At 39.7% G+C, this 21,975-nt stretch overlaps 1 protein-coding gene across 5 annotated transcripts; it reads right to left on the reverse strand.

The window, feature by feature from the left end:
- Positions 1–8: 8 nt before the first annotated feature.
- On the reverse strand, positions 9–21,116 carry LOC146687073 (WD repeat-containing protein 37). 5 transcript variants are annotated; one of them, XM_085438182.1, is made up of 16 exons: positions 20,927–21,116; positions 17,867–18,034; positions 16,611–16,646; positions 13,030–13,126; positions 12,623–12,718; positions 12,434–12,498; positions 11,324–11,410; positions 8,741–8,876; positions 8,396–8,467; positions 8,133–8,177; positions 7,737–7,813; positions 7,418–7,658; positions 6,294–6,435; positions 5,218–5,352; positions 4,848–4,962; positions 9–4,651 (listed from the first exon to the last, which is right to left on the reverse strand). In XM_085438182.1, exons 2-16 carry the CDS (start codon positions 18,002–18,004, stop codon positions 4,520–4,522), a joined length of 1,614 nt encoding a protein of 537 aa, XP_085294308.1. In that variant the 5' UTR covers positions 18,005–18,034; positions 20,927–21,116; the 3' UTR covers positions 9–4,519. The 5 variants fall into 5 exon arrangements, with proteins under 5 accessions (XP_085294308.1, XP_085294304.1, XP_085294305.1 ...); XM_085438178.1 differs by lacking the exon at positions 16,611–16,646; XM_085438179.1 differs by lacking the exon at positions 16,611–16,646 and having other exon boundaries at positions 7,418–7,655; positions 20,927–21,115.
- Positions 21,117–21,975: the final 859 nt, after the last annotated feature.

The raw sequence follows: 21,975 nt of genomic DNA on the forward strand, positions 1-21,975 counted from the left end.
AATCCACAAAACTCAGTAACATTTTCCTTTTTCTTTTTTTTTTGGAGAACTGTGAGCTGTTGTGTTTTTGTTTTACATCGACCACACAAAACACAGTTTAAACACCGGGAGACCACAGTCTGACGAGGGTTCAGGATGGCAGCTTAATGACGGGCGATGCTCAGTGATCGGGTTTTTCTGATGGCGTGAAAGATGAAACTTAACGTTCGGTTAAAACTGGCGAGTCGTGAAGGTGGTAACAAAGTGGCTCAGTGTTGGTGGAAAGAGCAGTCGAGTGCAGTGAAAAAGTCAACAAGGAAACACACACACACACACACAAACAAATGTTCTGTCATTAAACCAGGGATGACGGCCGGAGGAACAGATTAGAGCCCCAACTTTAAAGATAATGACCACCTCTGCATATACATGCGAGATAAGAATACAACGCGTCGGTATTTACTACAGATTATTCATCTACTTCACGTAATCAGTCCATTTTCAGTCTCTTGTGTGGCGTCACTTTATCTTCAACATCAGAGCACAGCCCTGCACAACAGCCTGAGAGCGCTGCTCGTCATTTTCCGAATCAGTTTTCATTTTTTCCTGATACAATTTTGAGATTTCCTATCAACCTCCTACTCCTAGCACATTTATTTAGATTTCACTGATCTCTGAAGTTCTTTGTGTTCTCGTAAGTTAGCAAAAGCTCTGACAATAACAACATATGCAGCTTAATACAAAATAAATATGAGTAATGCTGATACTGGAAGGAAATCCTGTCTGTGCAAACAATTCTAAAGAAACCACAAAAAAAATGTACAAAACAAAACCTCTGCCTGCGTCTTCCCTGGCATAAGTGACAAAATGAATTCTGTGAATGTGAATGAAAAAAATCACTATCAAGCAACAAAACTGAGTTACACCAGACAAGTGGTAACAACGTGTCATGTTATAAAAAAAGAAACACGTTGCAGCCACGTACAGCCAACCTTTCTTAATATATCACAGTCTGTGACACAAATGTTAAAGTAAGAGGAGTTCAACATTTTGCACGCACGCGCACGCGCACACACACACACACACACACACACACACACACACGAAGATTGAAAAATGGTCTCACGATGTCCAACCAAGCAGAAACAAACATGTTTGCAGCCTGATATTTAAAACTGTTCCAGCCTCTGTGGCAGGCTTCCCTAAACTTTAACTAACACTGAAGTTCAGACCTCTGTGCTTGTTTCACTTTATTCAGACTAATGATCCTTTCACACCTTCTATCATCAAACAGTTCTGCTGGAAAGTAAATATTCAGGGTTGCAAAAGGCGGCAGTAAAGCTCGACCATGTTTACCCACAAACAAACAAATAAAAAGGTATTTTGTTCCCACTGAAGAGATAAAATGTTAATCATATCAGTGTGCTTTCTACAAACCAGTGAACGCTCCACAATTATAAACATAAGTTTTACATGAATTGTGCTTGTTTACTGTGTCACTGCTGTAACTCACGAGTGGAACGCACACACACACACACACTACAGAGTCTCCCATTCCCTCAAATGCAGCTTTGGCTGAGTCTTTTAGTGGCAGTGGGAAAGCGAAGCCAGTAACAGTAAACACGTCGCAACAGTGCTCACTTGTTTTGAAGTACCATTAAAAAAATGTGACACACAAGAGAATCCCCACGATATCGTTTCAACACTATTCACTAAAGGGCACTGCGATAAACTACAAAAAGGTTTTACAATCATGTCAGGCATTGGTACAACAGCTGGACTGAGCAGACAAGGGAACATTTCAACAGATCGATCTCTACGTTTGACGACACTTCTTTGATGCTCATTTAAAGTGGATGTTTTTTTTCCTTTATCAGATGTCTGCACTGCAGAAAAAAAAAAGTGCATGCCTGTTGGATTCCTGGATCTGGGATAAACACACAGGGAAAAAAACAAAAACAAACAAACATGAAATCTTCATTTCTATCTGAGCAAATCCTGATTTTGCTGTTTAACACCGACTGGCTCCAAACAAAAGTGAGTCTCTAATTAAAATTCTAGCGAGGAAAGGTTCGTCCTGAACATTGCAGCACAAACAGAGCTGCACAAACTGGAGTGAGACAAACCCCTGTGCTGCCAGCACGAGATATTACCCTTTTTCAAAACCACCATCCTGACCATTAAAGTCCTTCAGGTTATGTGCCACCATGTCAGCTGACCAACAGCCAAAAGTTACCAGAAAAACATTTATTTCCAACAGCAGCAGCAAAAAGAAAAACTGTAACAGATACTTTTTTTAAAAAGTGCATCACTTGTTTATGCTTGCTTTGACATAGCTGTGACATCATCACACCAAAAAAAACTTTCCACCACAGGACCAATCGGGAAGTTTTAGGGTGACGGTTTGCCAGTTTGTCAATGTGGGACTTGTTTCAGGGTCAAATACCAGCTACTACAGCTACTTAAATTTAGAGAATTCTTGAATGGGTTAAACTATGAAAAAGACTAGAAGAAGAACCAGCAAACTACTGGAAGCCAGGTGGAGAACAAGGAAACGGAGAAAAAAGATGAATAATGCAGGATGCCAAAGAGTCATTGCATGCTGACCCATGTTAGCCTTGGCAAAAACCAAACAGTGATGTGAAACAAACAAACAAAACAACAGTAGTACAAATGTCCTAAACATCAATAGGACCAACACATCAAAAGTGGCTCTGAAACACGAACAAGGCCAGTGGATGCTTTACTGCGTCATAGATCAGCGTAGTCTGGTAACACACCTGCACATGACTCACTGCTAGACTCAATGCTAGGTTTTGCAGTAGATGACAGCAACGAGCAGTCAGGGGTTATGTACTGAGGATTAATAATAAACCCAACATGGTTTAACTGAAGAGTCTACATTATTTAGCATGCAACGTTAGCTAGTAGCAAGTAGCTAACATTAATATCCATAAACAATAAGTAGCAACTTTTAGAGCTAAAAACTGAAGATGTGCTCAAAACTGCAGTTCCACTACTGTCCACTTGAGGCTGGCTCCAGAAGTGAGTGAATTCACAAAGAGCGCCGTGTTAAAATGCCCAACTTTACCGCATTAAAGAGCCTGTTTATAGCGAAAAACGCTTATAGCCTAGTAGATAGTTTCCTCCCCCATAACAACTCTACACAGGTTTTTTTTTTTTTCCTATATCCATCCATTTGCTTACTGTTAGCTTCAAAATTGGAGGTGTGGCGACTTTATCTGACAGGTATTGCAACACAGGTCACTGTATGGACATCGATACCATGTTGGTGCCTTTTGGATACCAACACGGTGGCTCCGAGCAACCGTCGCTAATACACTCATCTAAAACCAATGAGTGACATCACAGTGGCTACATGCATCTTTTATATACAGTCTATAGTTCAAACAGACAGTTGGTTATGTGGAGTAGTGTAATGTTTTGCTGCAGTACCAGTTACTCTTGTAAAATTGTTAGCTACTTGCTAAAGTTTCATGATAGCTCACCAACAAGCGGCCACTGGATGAACGTCGGCAGGCTCACATCGAGAACTCGCAGGAGTCATTTTACAGCCTGTATTGTAGCTTACTGGTCCTCAGTTACACTCTCATAACTATTGGTTTTCATTTATTATGCGAGTTACAGACAGAGCCAGGAGCCAAACAAAATGTTTGGAAACTTATTTCAGTTTCCAAGAAAAACGAAGAAAAAAAAAAAAAGTCAAATATAATAGTAAATGCTGAAAACGAACGCTTTGTTAGATCCCAGTGCAGGACATGAGACTCAAGCGTTCCAGCAGTGAGGGCTTCCACTGCCACGTTGCATCATAACCTAGGAAATGTACGTGACGCAGAAAGTAAACAAGTTTCACAAATAAGTTTTCATTGATGTAACTCTTGCAGTGTATTAAACAGGGAAAACTAATGATATATAATGAGTGGATCCTTTAAAGCAGCAGACCGCTGTCTTTGTCCAGCATGAATCTGCTGTTAGTGGCACAGATTAGATTTAGAGTATTGCATTTTAAATCAGCATCAAGCAGAAACGTCAGCACGTCACAGATCTGATTTAGCATTAACAGAATGCGTTTTTGTTCGCGGCAAAGAAGAAGCTCGTGTGCTTTTTTCATTAGAGATGCACAGGATTTTTTTTTCTCTTTTCCAGATGTTAAATCACTTCCACGCAAAGACCACAAATGTGTTTTGTATATTTTGGCAGCGGTGATTTAGTGAGCGTGACAGATGGAGTAGACAGCAAGTGCAAGGCCTTTTTCTGCTTTACCCCAAACAAAGGAGGAGAACAGAGCTCAAAGGACATCGAGTACAAATACCGACCCCCCCGTGGGCTCAAAAGACGGCTGCTGGAAACGACAGGAATTTCATCCTGTACATTACAACATGAGACAACTTTTCATCGACACAAAGGTACGAGACAAGTTTTCTCCAGCCGCCTTTTAACCCCACTCAAAGGTTTCAGTGTTTGATATTCCAAACAGACTTTTGGTGGCATTTCCCTGTAAGGTGACAGTAGGAGGAGGTCATTTCTCCTGCAGCAGAGCGGGGATGTTTATGTTCCAGCCGATGGCTTGCCGATCAAAGCCACAGGTGAACAGGTTGCAGGTGGTGTTGTCTTCACACCAAGCGGAGCAGCAGACCATGCGCCGGTGACCCTAAATCATAAAACAGAAGACGCGGCAGCTGTGAGGGTGACATTTTTACTTTGACGTGGATCCTGAGCATCCTTGTTCTTAAGCAGTAAACAGAAAATTTCAAGAGGCTGCACTTTTCATTTTTATTTCTGTGGCTTAAATTCTTAGTGGAGGTTTAGTCTTTGTTTTTTGTTTAAATGGTAAATCTCGCACTCACCTGTCTGTTGCTTCGTGGGAGTCGAGCCAGTCGCACCCCGGACATGTCAAACAGCCGGACCTGCCGATTGTCGTGAGGAAGAGCGATGATTTTCTGGTTCACCGACACGCTGATCCTGAAAGGAGTAAACAGGGAACACAGGGTCAGGCTTTATCTGCAGTATATGGTCTAATCAGAGCCAAATCACATTCATATTTGAAAGAGCAGGGACGTGTATGTTTGTGACATTTAAAACTGAGCCTTTTAAGCTCAATTCTGCTCCCTTATAAATACATTTGTAGATTTTTAGTAGACCTGCGTAGTCATTTTAATGTATTCCTTCCTATAATCGTTACTTTTTAATGACATAAATATAAACAGGTTTACACACCTGTTGACTGCAGAGTCTGTGCGGATGGTTGCTATGGGCGACCTCATGTTCTTCAGGTCCCACACTTTGACGGTTCGATCGTCGCTCCCAGACACCACGTTATCTCCCACTGTGAACACTGCTGACGTCACCGTGCTGCCACAGGACGAGAAAACAAGTCCAGTTTAGACTTCAGAAAACTTTCATTTCATCAGCTTCTTGTTCTGTTTCCTTTTAAAGCCGCTGTAACCGTTTCCATTACCTCCTAATTGCAGTTAGGAGGTAGGAACTGAAAACGTAATGTTTTATAGTGGATTTCTTTCAGATATCTATCATCAGTAAAGATAGTGGGTGAAGGGGCAGTGGTGGTATAAAGCCCTGTGCAAATATTAAATGATTTACTAGTCGTGCTTCACTCTGAAGTTGATAGATGGTCACTGTAAAGAACAAACTCTGATTACATAGATCTATCTTCCACCTAATCTTATATCCATCTGTGCTTTCCTTCACTCCCTTGGTAGTAGCTCCAATAAGCTGCTTTAAAGTTGAGAAGCAAACAGTAATTCCAGCCCCGCCCACTTTGCATTAGCATAACGTCACGTGTAACAGGTCGCTGAATTTTCTTCCACCCTCTCTGGTGACCATGTCAGTGTTAGTCTCTTGCTGTGTGCAAAGCTCATTTCACAGGTTTGTCACCAGCAAAGAAGAGCTTGTGCACAAATATGCCAGCAGCTGAAACCAAGCAGCACCAGCACTCAGGAATGAGAACTGACTATTAGTCCCCATAAAGTCCCTCATTAAAATATCCATCTTTACTGTGGCTTACAGCAACAGAAATGACCGTTAAAAATGGTACTGAAAAAGGTTTTTGTCTTTATAGCCAAACTCTCTATTCCTAATACAACACACACGTTAGGAAACATGTATGAAAGTTTACATTATTTGAGACATAGCTGTATGCATCTATACACCAATGCAAAATAACTGGGCTTCCACTCCACTGTGGTTAATTGTACTACAGCACTCTAAAGTGCTCTTTATGAACCACCTGCCATAAAGGCAACAGATAGAGATGGATGCATGGGTGTTCGGCTTACTCAGTGTGCCCCTGGAACACGTTGACAGAGTGGATGGACGGGTCTCTGAAGTCCCACAGCCTGAAGGTGGTGTCCCTGGACGAGGTGACTACCAGACGCTGGGTGGGGTGTGTGCAGCAGTGGGTCAGCTCCTGGTCGTGCCCTGAAGAGACAGCAGCACACAGTGAGGAGCATACACACCTCCTTTTTTCCCTTCATGTTTATCTTTCTTTTTAAAAGCTGCCATTCTTACACTGAGGAATGTTTTCCAGTGCAGCTACACTGCACCATCTCCCGTTTAATATCTTAATTTATTCCAATTTCACAGAGAGACCTTCATTCGGCTGAACACCGCCCAGTTCAAAACTGACTGCAGCACCTTTAATGACACACAATCCCTCCCAATTTCCTGGTTTTTGTTCATCAGTCAGACAGATACAAACTCCACTGTCTGACATGACATCAGTAGGCAAGTGTAAGCACGTCCATCACAGAGGCAATCAAAAACGTTAGGAAATATTGAATGTTATACTTTCTTGTCTGAAACTACACAAACGTGGGGCCTGATACTACATTTCTACACGCCTTAGAAACACCACAGGCCTCCTCTCAGGAGCAGAGGAGGCCTGTGGCGATTTAAACCGATTACATTCTCACTGCATTCCTCTTCTGCTTTGACGTAATTGGGAGAAGATTTACGATTCCCTGCTTTTCAAAAATGGCAGATTCCAAGTTGTACAGGTCATCTGTGTTTTAAATACAAACTGAAAGAATTAAGGGCAACACAATTACATCTCTGAGATAATAAACATCTACTTTAGGGAGATGACTAAATACATGCCAATGAAATAAGATCAGCACCATAAAAGGAAGCAGAATTTCATAACTGTAGTGCAGAACAGATGATTTGAAATGTTTAAACAGTTCATTTTCAACTAGAAAGGAGAACCACAGCTTTGCTCTAACTAACCAAATCTGACAATATAACCAAAAACACTTCACAGAAGTTGGGTCAACTCAACTCAACTAATAAAATGTCATCAAGTCAACTTCAGAGAGATTGAAAGGCATATTTTTCTCAGTGTGGGCTCCACATTTTTATAATAAACACAATATTTCATATTTCAATACTTTCGTCTTCCTACCAGTGAGTGAGTGGACCAGCTCTGACGTCTCCACATCGTACAGATTGGCGGCTCGGTCCCAGGAAGCCGTCACAACCTGTTTGCCCCCAACCAGCCAATCAGCAGCGATCACCACACCCTGATGGCTGCGGAGAGTTGTAGTCGCCACACGGATGGAAGGGCAGTCGTTCGGCCCCTCCGCCTCGCCGTCGGCCTCATCTTTGTCTGAGAAGTCCACGTCGTCTTCACAGGGTGTCTGCTGCTGATGTAGGAGGGAGAGGAAGAGGCGTTGACGACAGGAACACTAACAAGTTTTAAAATATTAAGGGGGAAAGCTTACGCTGATATCAGCAACAGGCTGTGGAGTCGGCAGCTGCACCATGTATCTCCAGATGTGAGCTGTCTGATCTCCAGATGCTGTGGAGGAGGCAGAGATAAAGGGGTAAAACAGCTGCTGAGAGTCAAGGAAAAACTAATAAAAAGAAATAATGCTCCATTTGTGTCCATGTTTTACTTTATGGTTAAAACCAGCAGTAAAAAGACAACAGCACTTATTCGTTGACACTTTCAGTCCTTCTGCAGAAGCCTTCTCGTGTCTAGGTTATGGTTTCTCAGATGTATGGAAACAATATTTCACTTCAGTTTTATTTTTCCAGCTGCTGCAATAAGTACACGCAACACAGATTTGGCTGCTTCAGCTTTAACTCTTAGTTATGTTGATACTGTCGATGGTTACCTGTTAGAGCCATCTGTTCAGTGGGGTGGAACTTGATGGAGTTCACTGTGGAGACACAGATATGCACTCTGTCACATGACAAACACCACTGAGGCATAGTATACCAAGTAATGTTTTTCTGACTGCCAGTTTTATGATGGCTGTTTAATCACTGTGCAATAACAATTTTAGCAGGTCACAATGCTGCAGGATCTACTCCTTAAACAGAAGAGATTATCACGTGCTGGTTCAGCAATTCCAGGGTTGGACATTTCTAACTCTACCTGATCCTTGATGACCCATATATTTGAGGAGGCACTTTCCCGTCTCAATGCTCCACAGCATAGCAGAGTGGTCTGTTGGAAAGCACACAGGACAGTCTGAGTTTTTATTTATTAACAATTGTCCATCACGCTTTAGTTTAGGTCTCAGCTTGGAAAGGAAAAAAAAAGATCTTAAACATGTTTAAATATGTTGACATTGTAAACAACAGAAGGAAAGATAAAGACACATGAACCTCTGAGTTTGAAGACAGAAGATGAAGCTAGAGACAAAACCACCGCCACAGAAATGAAGAAAAAATAAGACTGTATGACGTAAATAAAGTACGAGAGCATAAAAGAAAATACCTGCAGACGCTGTCCCGAGCACCACAGGTTGGGTCCTGGTGACGCTGAGGTCCCAGATGCCGTCCCTGTGACCCACATACTCTTTGACCAGCTGGCACACCGCTCTGGACGTGGTCGCTTTGAAACTGGACACAATCTGATGGTAACATCAAGCCAATGTTAACACTGACCAGGAAATCCCAGATAATCCCAGACGTGTCCCTAACAGGATTCCTACACACCTCACCTTCTCAAACCCCCCCCCAACCCAAACATTCCAGGATCCATAATGTCACTAGAGGTGACTGAGGGGTCTTACATAAAAATATGTAAGAAATGTCTTTAAGTCTTTTCCGAATTGGTCAAATCTTTCAACACACCCAGTGTGAGGCCCCAGACAAATGTAAAACTAACAATGGAAATAATAAAAACTAAACAATCAACTGAACTGAAATGTGTAAACTCGCTCTGGAAACTAACTGAAACTAAATTAAAAACTAAATAAATAACTGATAATTCTGTTATTACAAACCAAATCCCTGACCCCACTGTCTCTCCTGACACTTGTCATCTTTCTCTGGGCCCCTCTTTGGCATTTTGGTTTGTTTGTTTTTTATTCTTTAAAGGGGATAAAGGTTTTAAGATGTTACTAAATCTAAAGTTCAATTTGATCACAGATTTTATTGTTAAGCCATCAGTTTCTCGAGCTGTGTAGGAACCCTGGTCTGATGGAGGGAGGGAGGAAGCAGGTCAGCAGGACTGAGGATCACTGAGGAGCTGCTCAGCAGGGTCCTTATAGTATGCCAGTGCTAATTAGCTTTGGTGAACAGCAGTGTTATTCACTGGGTTCAAGAGCTTTTACCAAAATATCTTTGTTCCTGTTTCTTTTAAAGCTCCTGAAGTATCAGACTGGCAATCGCACACTCAGACGAGCTTTAAAACAAACTACCAGACAAACCCAGATGAAAGCATTCGCATTATTCATACGGTATCAGTACTGCGGATCACTAAAACTAAAAAAGAGGGAGGAAAAAAGAAAACAAAGCGGCCAAAGTTATGGTTAGACACGAAACCGAGGAGTAGTTTTTGTCATCTGTATCAAGATTTTGTTGAGACGTTTACATTAAAGATGGGGATGATACAAACAGGACTTCTGGTTCGTTTTGGGCACAGACCACTAAATAAGTTCCAACTGAAACAAAGTAGGAGAACATCAAGACAGAAATCAATCATCTGATACACGAATCAAGAGAAACATTAAACAAAATCTGAAGGATTGAAGACAACAAATGATAGTCAAACGGATGACAAGGTGTGAACCAGCGGTTGTGATTGTTAGCAAGCAGAGCAGTACGTTCTCGTGTACAAAAATAAATAAATAATATGAAGCAAGTAATTTCTTATGTCTTCTGTTATAACACTGGGAATGATATTAATCCATAACTTGTGCACCTGTAACATCAACGCACCATGTTACATTTAAAAAAGCAGCAACAGGGACGTTTGGGGAGGTTTAAGGAAATGCGAAGCGCTGCAGAAGAATTATGGAGCAGTGACTCTCTACAGTTTGTAGTGTCAGAGTGCAGGCTGCCACAGCCACAGTGAGATTTTGCTTTTCTTAGTAAAATAATCAGTTAAAAGTGTGAATTATTTATTTAATATATCACTCCACGGTATGAATAACAGCTGGTCTTCTGTTCGGGGTCCCCCACTCGGCTGCTGGTTTCAGGCTGCTCTGCATAAGTATCATTCTGGCCACCAAAGTCCTCAAACTCACAAAGAGAGCAAACATCAACTTTCTGATGAAGGATCATCAGCAGTGATGAGAGCTGGACATGCAGCTACAGCTGAGCAGTTTTCAACAGAAGAGTCCCCATTTTCTATGTATTAGAAAATAGTATTTTCTAATACATAGTATTTTGACTACTCCCACTTGGGGATCTTAAATTAAATAAATAAATAAAACAGCTATGGTAAGGCTTTTGAGTTTTAGAGTCCCATGCCCTAAAAACTGTGATCATACCTCATGTTTTTACCAGGAAAATGAGTCGTTCTGTCTGGGTTGTTACTTTAATTGAGGAAGTTCAAGTAACTCGGGATTCCTACGGCCAAGTTTTAAAACAAATATGAAGATATGTTTGGGTTTTCTGTCATTTTAAGTCACCCAAATATTTAAAGTCACCATTAATACTGACAGTTAAAAAGTAATCCAAGTAAAAACTAAACGTTTTTGTTTAAAAAAGCAAAATCTGTTATAGGCAAAGACTTTTGAGCAGGCCACACACGTGACTCTGCCAGCAATGATCTACAGCAGCCAGGAAATGCTCCTCAAAAAGCATTTTGAAGCTGGTCCGTGTTAAAGATGCCTCCACAGTGTACCATTATGTGAATGCCGACGGTAGCGGCATAAAACGAAATAAAAAGGTGCAACTGAAAAGGCCCGTTAGGGAGATGATAAAGAGCTGGTTTATCTCACGCAGGTAATGAGAGAAAAGCTCAAAAGCCTACATTTGGATGACCAAGTCTCTTGGGGAGGGAGGTTCGCCCCCCTGGCTGGGCTGTTCATGCATATTGGCACACAAGGGGAAGAAATCAACAAGTTACCCATGAGTCTCCACCCCACAACTCCCAGCTGGTTACGCTGAAGTTGCGGGATCCACCTACTCTGGCATGGCAAGAATTTGAACGCGGCTACAAGCAAAAAAGTGAAAAAAGAAAGCAAAGCAATTCTTTTCTTTAACATTCAAAAGTCATGTGAGCTCACACGGACAAAGCGGAAACAGGCGCTAAATAAACCTCCTCAAATTTTTGTCTTTACTGACTGCAAAACAAGTGACACTGAACATTTTTACTGCGTTGTTTTCTTTATATAATTGAGATGGACAAAATAATATTAAAAATAGACTAAGGGTGCTCTTCATGATGCCAACGAGCTTCGTCTCTCCTCCCATGGCTCAGAAATGATGCATCTATACTGAAGTCTTGTTTTTTTGTTTGTTTGTTTTTTAAATTGAGGTGACGTATACGAGCTGCACCTCTACACGGCACAGTTTACTCTCACTGTGCTTCCTTTGTTGTGCTGTGAGTAAGAATCAACAGATAATAGAACATGGTAAATGTATGATATGAATAATGTGCCATCACACATAATGTGTGATAAACCTGAAATAAAGAAATAATTTTATGGCAAAATGTTGAATCATCACACAAAGTAGTTGTTTATTTTACCACTGACACGCTTACACAGCCACACCGTTTATTACCCTTCAGGTTATAATAATGAAGGTAAATAAACAGCCGAGAACTCATAAGAAGAAGACACTTGTACATAAATTGGAAGGTTTAAAAGGAATATTCAATATAGATTAAAACAAACAGTATTACTACTGCTAATAATAATAATCAGCTATTTTTGTCAGTTCAAGTATTTAATAAGTAACTACCTTTTATCTGAGTTCTGGGGTCATTTATATCAATTATTTTGAGCTCATTTAAGGAAGAGCCACAGTTGGAGGAAATGAGGAAACACGTTAGTATAATGAAAAGCACCCAAAGGCTCACAAAAACTGAACTTCAGATCTTTTGTGAAGGAAGGATTTACAGAAACTCTGTTTAATAAGCAATAATTACAGAAAATTTCCAAAACCTTACAAACTGCTAACTTATAATATCAGATACATAAAACAATTTAATTTACAAACATTTTCGATTTACCTTGCTCGTTGAGGCCTTGTAGGTCGTCTTCAGCTTTTGAGAGAGCTGGCTGGTGCTGTGGCTCGCTGTGAATTTCATACAAAAACAAAAAGAAGTCAGAGAAGTCAAAGGTCAGAGGATTAAAACAATCAAAAAAAAGATGAGTAATATATCTATGCTACCTATAACATAACTGTACATGAATCTCACCTTTTGTTTTAAGTGCTCCTTTTGCTAAATCCGCCCCTTCAAATGTTTGTCCCTCTGCAGCCAAGCGATCATTCAGTGTTTCAATCTCTCTGCGTACTGAAAGTCAAACATGTCGTGCATTAAAAGACATCTGAATGTGTCGTTTTATTCACCACAGCAGGGTTAGCAAGTTACTCTCCATTGCTGAGTAGCAGCTTTCTGCTTACTTGGCCACAGAAACTGATAAATTCATTTTATTTTGTAGGAATTTATCATTTTTTTCATGCATCTCAATAAAAAAAAAAAGTTAAATGCATTGAATAAAATTAAGAAATGCAAACTGCTTTCGTTTTTGTGTTGGGTCTCTTGCTGCACAGTGAATTATTACAAAAGCTAGAGCAATCACTTCTGCTTTCATGGGAACTTACATTCGAGGTTTTCTATGTAGAGGTTTTCAAACTCCCTCTCGATCTGACTGAACAGGTCCAGCAGATTGCTCCTCAGAGACAGAGGCAGCTTGGAGTCCTGGAGAGGGTGGAAAAAAGGAGAGCATTAAAAAAAAACGTGGAAATATGAGGGATTATCCAAAGAAGCTGTTCTGGTCACTTGGCCACCTTACTGACGTGCCTCTGCCCACTTATTTTGAAGGATTAACTAAATTATATCTAACTTAATTTCACTGACTAGGGCAAACAAACTGCTTCCTCTGGATGTTTTCAGTGGGAGGAAGATTTCATTACCCTGAATAGAATCGACTTTGTGCCATTTTCTAACCTGGATCATTGAGCATGCATCAGGACTGACTGTGAAACATGACAAAAAATGCTTCAGACATTTGCTGGCGCTGCCCAAAAATAAGGCATTACAAAGACGTTTTCCCTAGGAAGGTAAACTTCTACCATCCTGTTGCAGAGTTCTCCCATAGATTTCAATCCATTCTCTGAGCACGAAAACAACATTACAGAGTGAGAAAGCCTGCAGAACAAGCAGGCTATATATCTGGTACCAACAGCACAAATTTACTGCAACAAAGCACAGGAACAGCCTCTTATCACACCATAAACCTGGAGGAAGGAAATAATCGTGAACTCAGGCTCGGGCAGGAAAGAAGGAAAGAATTAGTAAAATCATCCATAAAAGTGAAAGAAACAGTGAGATGGTTACAGAGCACTGGGGAGGTCTTGGTGCCTTACAGGTCTGAATGTGTTTTTATAGGGCAAACAAACAGGCTTTGACAAATGTATACCATTCTGCAAGACTACTGCTGCTATAAAAGGAAACTCTAGACAGAATTTCTCTTTATCCCATTTTACAATGTGCTTTAAACTTCCTTAAATAATCTATAATGTGTTGTAATGGACTGATATACAAATAAAAATAAATACACAATATCTGACTTTTTTTAAAAGAATGTCATGGGTTAAACTGATATTTAGACGATTTTAAAAAATGTCCATCAATGGGACATTAATCACTGCAGTTTAGGTTAAGAGTCATTTGATAACTGTAGCTTTCAAGTTTCTTTAAATTACATGAAAAGCACAAAAGATTTAACAGAAAAAACCCAAAAGACACAAAAAGAAAAAAAGAAAAAAAAAAAGGTAAGCGTGCACAAATTCAGACATTTTTTAGAGGTTATTCCCAAAGGCAACATAATGTGATGGGAAAGTCTGCACAGTAACTGCCTCTGATTAAAAAATAAATAAATAAATCCATCCTCCCTCTTCACCCCTTATCCAGCTCAGAGGTCAGGTCACCAAGCAAGACCAACACAGAGGCAGACAACTGTTCATGCTTTAGAAGCTCTAATAAACTAAACTCGACAATAAGTAAAAAACAAATACCCAAGGACAAAAACTATGATGAAATATATGACACCTGAGGGTGTGCTCACGTCAGGCATTCCACACTGCGCCTGAGCATGCCTGCAAAAACAGCATAGTTGGACACATGTAGCATGACTGGTGATGAACTCTACCCTAACGACAGCCAGCACATGTACAGAGAGGGCAAAAGTCATCACCTCCAAAGATGATGACCACAAAAATGTATAAAAAGATTAACCTTGTCATAGTCTGTAGGAGCACTTTACAAGAGAAGAGTATGTGAGAGGAGAGGGTACATCCTCAAACAACTGTTAAAAAAGTCGTTTAAATTAGTCAATCTTTTAAAACTACTTCTGCTTAAAATATCCATGTCAAGTTTTAATTATATTTTCATTGTTTTAACCCTTTAAATCCCAGTTTTATTACATGAGCGCCCTGTTTTTTTAGCCCCAAAAAACAAAAAAACTAAATATTTTCCAAAAAAAACATTTGAAGTAATATTTGTTTGTTATTATAATTAGGCCTTTAGATGGACTAAAGATTGGCACCAACAGTCATTTCGATCGCCTTTTATTTTTTTTCCAGGAGCGCATTTCATAAAATGCACACTATCGACCACGCCCAAAAAGTGCTATAAAAAATTTATATATTAATATTTTATTCCACTTTAAATTAGCCAATCTTTTAGACCTACTTCTCCTTGAAATATTCATGTCAAGTTTTAAAATAATAAAAAACAAACAAACATAAAAAGCACTGACAAAATGTCCAGTGCTTTAAAAATCAAGTGTTATAAGTCAGATTTGAATCCACCTGAGAAGGCTTTTTCACAGCGAGTAAACAGTTTTGTGTCGCTTTCCGTCTGTAGTTGAGTCAGCAGCTTCGACACAAGCACGGAGTGGAAGAGATCTCCAAGCTTTGGCCAGTCACGATGAAACGGGTCAGTGTGTGGAGCTCTCTTCGTTGTGTACTCTGCACAAAGCATGCCTTCTTTCTTTGACTGCCTTTGTGCTCGCAGCTACTTACATAGAAATCGGTCGTGGGTCAGCATTCAAAGGCTAAAGGGTTTGTGCTACATTTGAGATAATGACGTGAAGAAAAAAAAAAGAGGGCTGACTACGACACAATGCTGCATGATGATACATGTACTGCTGCGTGAAGCCACAAGTCTACAGACTAGAGCACACTGAGGTATGAGATCTCAAAGTCCAAAACGACTGAAAATCTTTGCCTAAAATGAATCAAATGAGGGCAAAATGCAAAACAATCTTATGTTTTTAATTAGTCTTATGCTCAAAAGACAAATTCCTTTATATTAATCCTTATTACCGGTGTGGAGAACAATTTACGCACATGTGAGAAGTCAGAATATGTTAACATATATGAGCCTTGATCCCACAGGATTCAACATAACCAGCGGGTCCAATGTTGGGTAAATACACTGGCCAGGTGCTGGAGAGTGACATGTTTCCAACAGACAAGTTCAGCCAGGAACCGACTGAAATGAAACATAACTAATGACTATTATTTTTCTGTTTTCACATGAGTAAACAGATGTTCAAATAAAAGCTTTACATTTGGTGAATTTCCTGTAACCTTTGTTGCAAGTTGACAGCGATACCTACAAATGCAGGGAGAGTCTAAAGAGGCATGATACAGATTTTGAATACAACCAAAATCCACTGATACATTAGGCTATTTCCTTACAGACTCAGGATTAGTATATAAAGAAGGTGATGTAAGATTCAAACACCTGCTGATTCTTCACATCAGTAGAAACATATGCAAGATTGAAGTCACATCCTTCATGTGCATCATTATTTACATAGAGCAGCACTATTGTGATTTGCATAAGAACAACTTTTCCACCTCAAGTTCACAGAGCTGAAAACATCCCATCTTCTCTCAAAGACATACTAAACAGGTCACAAACACTGATTTATTTGTAACTGCAAAATGTAGATATTATTTAAATAAACACAAAAGAAAACATCCTGTAATCTAGAAATAGTCACATTTTTTAAGGAGAGTAGAAGTGCAGCAACGACCACACCTCACCTCCACCTATTACTAATCAAGCCTAAACTACACCAAACGTATACAACTAATGCTAAAGCTCTACAAACTATGAGGGAAGTTACACTATTATCTGAAACACAGAGGGCGAAACACCTGAAACTTACCTCCATTCTCATGAAGGATTCCAGATTATCAGAGGACTGAGACCAAAAGGGACCAGAGTGAGAAAACAAAAAGTCATGAGGAAGGGATTACACCACGTCTGGTTAGAAACAGGCGCTTTCAGCAGGTTTAAATCTGTTGCAGATTTAAACCTCTTTTCACTGCATGATCACAAGTTCAGCTTCCACATTCAGGGAGTTTTAGATTTGCAATTTAAGAAATTTGCACAATTTCTTCTTCTTAAGGTTATGAACCTTTCTTGCAGCAGGAAAAGCACGGATGCTGCTGACAACATTATCAATGTTACCGCTACGCTCAGGTGTCTCAGTAAACTAGAGCTGCTGAATGGTGGTAAAGTGATAAAGACCTGCATCTGTGCTTTTCCTACTGTGACATGTGAAAAGGACCAACATACAAACGCAAAAATAAAACAATAAATTACCTTAAATCAAGAAACAAACGCACATTGATTTTGATCCGAACAAACGATCCTGATATTTTTATTTTTATCTGAAGGTGCTGGACAGTATGTTAAAGCCAAATGCTAAAATGCCCCCTGGCAAATAAATGACATGCACTGATCCTTTAAGAAACTGCAATAAAAAGGTGCTTCAGTGATTTTTGTAAGTGGTTAGATTACAGGTACACCAGGCAGGTGAGACAAGCCAGTGAACTGTGTTTCAGTTCAACAGGCTTTAACTCTCCCTGCTCTACATGTGCACCTCTAACTGAAGCCAAGTCTTAATTCAGAGGCTCCTAATCCTTTCCCTCTCCCTTTTTTTCTTGATTTACTCTCGATTCAGATAATTACCTCCAGGTAAGCTGTGTTTACCCTGCATCCTACGAGTATTTCAGCTCCTTATTGGCAGGCCACAGAGAAAGCGAGCAGGGTTTTTAACACCTGAGAAACAGGAACAAACACCACTGAGCTGAACGATCCACCCGAGCGAAGTTCAAATGGCTCAGCCTGTTCTAAATCCATCTGTTTATCCACTAAATGAAAACAATCTTACAGCACTCATCCAGTAATTGTGGCAAGCCAGCAACAATATAAACCATCATGTGTCCTCTAAACGGTTGTATTAAAAGCTAATTGGCTTAGGCTTACAACCAAAGTGCTTACGGGTGCTCACAGAAACAGCAGGACAGCAGCAGGCTAATACTGAAAGACAGCAGAGGAGTGCAGTTTCCAGAGGAGTAGCTGGAAATACAAGGCAGTTTTCATCCGTTCTCAGGGTACAATTTAAGGAATCATCACCTGTCCCTCCAGCATGTCTCTCTGCAGGCCGGAGCGGTCCTGCTCAGTGCTGTTGGTCCTGCGGATGGACAGGCTGTGGGACTTCCTCTTCTGCTTGGCCTGGCGGGCAGCAGCGCTACTCCCGCTCTCCACTGGCATCCCTCCGTTCAAACTTGATGCAACCACAGACTGAAAGTATAAAATCACAAAAGAGAGGCTGACCAAAGGGCGAAGAGAACAGATCCAGTCTTCTTCACTCACTGCAAAGCATCAAGACGAAATCCTAACCACTGCCAAGTACTGCACTTGGCAGTGGTTTTATTTGGCAGCTTCCACGTGTGAATGTGTGAAATGACAAAGTGAATGAGTGTGAAACAGAGTGTTGCTCAGCGAGCACGCTTAATAAATCCCACTGGGATAGAAACTGAGAAGCTAACAACCACATCACAACCTTTTCTTTCAGCTCCAGAAACTGAAAACTGTCTGTGTTCAATATTTTGTTAGAAGAAGCTGAAATGTTCCAGTGAGAGACGAGCAATATTTGGAAGAAAAAAAAAAGATTATGGTTTCACAACAGCCAAAAGCTCATTCAATAATTAGACATGTAGATTTGCTACATTCACTAATAGAAATGTTCTCACTTTATGCAAGAAACGGCTGCACATGCAATATATGAAAAAAAAAAAAAAACCTCTGAAATATTCAGTCTTTTTAACTTCATTCTGGAAACAAATAATACATTTGTAAAATGGATGAAGCAACAGGCAGAGAGGTTTTTGGAGAAACAAAATAATTGTTTCCAGATTACAAAGATATATTACTGTAATAAAATCATGTCTCAGGTAACATTAACCCTTCGGTTATTTATTACAACATTAATCTTCATGACAAAATACAGAGAAAATTACATTGGATTGGACCTTTTGGCAGGCCTGCTCTGGCCCGGATTGTTCAAACCAATCTGCATAGTGCCACACCCACTTTTCTCTACCCAAGGAAACCAGTTTACCTGTAAGCTTACCAGAAAGGAAGCAGTTAAAGTTTTATTTTAAAAAAGAAAACAGAAGGTCTACAATATTAAATCTAAAAAAGCATCAGAATTTCCAACAGAGGAAACTGAAATAACAGCACCAGAGAAGGACGCCAGAGACGGCAGAACACTCAAAAGTGTTTTCTCTGGAGTGACAACAGTTTAAATGTTTTAAATAGGGTTACTTATGGCTCTGAGATGCAATTACATGAAATCTGCAAGTAAAAAAAAGAAAGAAAGAAAAAGAAAAGGTCTCATGTCAAATTTAGTGTAATAAATAGAAGAATGGACAAAAGAGGAAAAGAAGGACGAGGAGTTGTTGATCTGTGAGCCCAGGCCTCAGGTACAAACCTCTGAAGTACATAAAGTTGAGTCAAAATGTCAAACATTTTAATTTGCATTATAAGAGAACTTCAGTAAAGTTAATTTTATACCTACTCCAAGCATAATTATCTGTGGCTACAATAAAGTACTTAACGAAAGAAAACAGAGTCACTGATGAACTGCAAAGTCCTTAACCCAACACCGGATTAATTATGATCCTGTCATTTGAGCAATTTTAACCCAATATTAATTTTTCTTTTAATATCACCGTTAATGCCAATACCAGTTTATCATGGCACAAGTGGCCAGAAAATCAGTGTTTTTAGATGATTTTATACTTGGGCATTTTTTTAAAAACACATATTTTACCCAAGGAACATAACTTTATGGAGTTGACATCCACCCACTCATGTCTCCTTGTGAGGGTGGGCCAGGTCAGTCATTTTAAGGGCTGTAACTAAAATGAATGCAACATTTTTCATGACTTCATTAAATGTTCTAAAGATACAGGAGAGAGAAGAAGAAAAAAAATCAGGTGGGCAGCACTCACTGACTCGTTCTTGTCATTTCATAAATCAGTGAGAGAGAGCAGAATATTTTCCTCTTTGAAGTGTTCAGGTTGGCGTTTAACTTGTTTATCATGAATCATAACTACAAAACAAAATCCCACACCATGATAGAAGCGGATGATCAACATCCTGCCCACTCCTACTTGTTATGCAGCTGAATAATTTCTAAGATGTTAAAAGAAAGCCTGCTGATCATACATTCATCAGGACCCATCACTTGAGATGTATGTATTTTAAAATAATCTAAATATTACGAATGACAAGTTACTTACCCCATCTGACTTACACAAAAAGCCTATGTGTGTGTTTTGCTCCAGGAACATTTCTGAGGTTTGAGTAATGTTTACACTTCACTGCTTACTGCCAGAAACAGATTATCAGAAGTCGGCTGAGGTGATAAGAACGCCAGGTTGCGTTGGATGACTTTACCCTTTCTACCGAGAAAAGAGGTCTGGCCCCTGTGTGCCAACCAACAGTCATCGTCGACCTCTTAATTTTATTTTTTTTCGGTTTTAAGTTTTGTTGGATTTAAGAACCAAAACTACTCAGTTATATTTAACCAACAAAACAGTTGGATTAGGTTCAGGAAAGGACAGTAATTTAGGTTCAACTACACAGAGAAACACGAAAGGAAGATTAATTTTTGGATGTTCAAATCAGTCTTCACACACATCTGAGCCTGGTGTGTGTTACATTTGTCCTTGAGTTGACACAAAGGTGTCTGGATACTAAAACATGCAAATAAGATGCGTTTTTAAATCACCAGTCAGGCTGAAACTATCACAGACATCAGAGAGTCGTCTATCCGTTACTGCCCGTTTCTGAGGAATAAAACCAGCCTTGTTTAGCTGTCTGGTGCCTAGTTCCTCCTGCTGACTGTCACTGGTGTAAGCGCAAAGAAAACAGCGCTAAGGTCACATTATCTTGCATTACATTTGGATCAAATGTTTTTTATTTAAAAAAAATAGCATTTAAGGTTTTAAAAAGAACGAAAATACCTGGGGGAAAAAGTGGACCTTAACATTAGCAGTTCTAGACAATTTAAAGCGGCGATGCCCAGCTTAGCCAAGCTAACGTTTCCCCGATTAGCTGGTGCTGCCAGGCATGCTAACGGGCTAACGGTGAAAATAACCTGCTCAAACATGGAGGCCAACTCACCAGAAAGTCTACAAATACTCGTTTTTATTTCGGGAGTGGATGGGAACTGATGTCGTCGCTAACATTTTCTTCAAGGTCTGAGAATGCTGCGCAGGTTTTGTCCAAAATCCGCGTTGACAGCAGACGGGTACCGTTACGCGAGAAAAGATAACGAAGCCAATTCCGGTCCGAGGTTTTTTCGCAATAAAAGCCTACGCCGGTCACAGCAAAACTCTATGCAGACTTTGTTAGTTTCTTGTTTTCTTGATTGTCGCCACATAAAAACAAACTAAGTCTAAATTTATGGAGCTTTTACAAATAAATTACATGTTTTTGTAAATTTGGCTTCATGAAAATTAAATTAGGGCATGAAGCCATTTCAGAGATATAATAAAAGCACTAAAAGCGGTTTGAATCATGCTGGTGTAAATGCTTTCTAATAATGGACATAATGAACGGGGTCAAGGAAAAGGTCCAAGCGCTAAAACCAGGTCTTAAATATATCCCAGAAAACATACATCCGTAAAATGACAAAAAAAACAAACAAACAAAAACGTGACAGTAATCGACCCCAAATAGACATAATGGTGGTAAAAAGAGATGACAAATAATCACAGCATAGCACAAAGACATGAACAGCTATCACAAGGAGACACAAAACGACCCCAGAGAGAGAATGGGGTAAAAAGAGATGCAAAATGAGCTAAAACTGTAAAATAAAAAAAAATAAAAATGTAACACAAAACAGTATCAAAAAACAACCTTAGGAAAAGATGCTAAAAGGTCATACAAAAGGATCAAAGAGAGAAAAACAACCGAAATGAGACAGTTACTACCAAAATGTGAACCATCACAACAAAAAGAGTTGAAAATTAACCATGAAATTAAACTAAAAAAAAAAGAAGAAAAAGATGATTGGTAGGACTGTCCATGTTTGTTATGAAAAAAATGAAACATTCAACTAAAAGGGTTAACACAAGCAAGAAAATGTGTTATTAAAATGTGAAAGTAAGTTTGGATGTGACGTTTCAGTGCAACAAAACTGCACGTTTGGTGCTGCAAAATTGGCA

The sequence above is a fragment of the Copadichromis virginalis genome, linkage group LG18 (assembly GCF_057382275.1).
Source record: "Copadichromis virginalis isolate Kocher_CV1m ecotype Utaka linkage group LG18, C_Virginalis_male_GT1.1, whole genome shotgun sequence".
Taxonomy (NCBI): Eukaryota; Metazoa; Chordata; class Actinopteri; order Cichliformes; family Cichlidae; genus Copadichromis; species Copadichromis virginalis.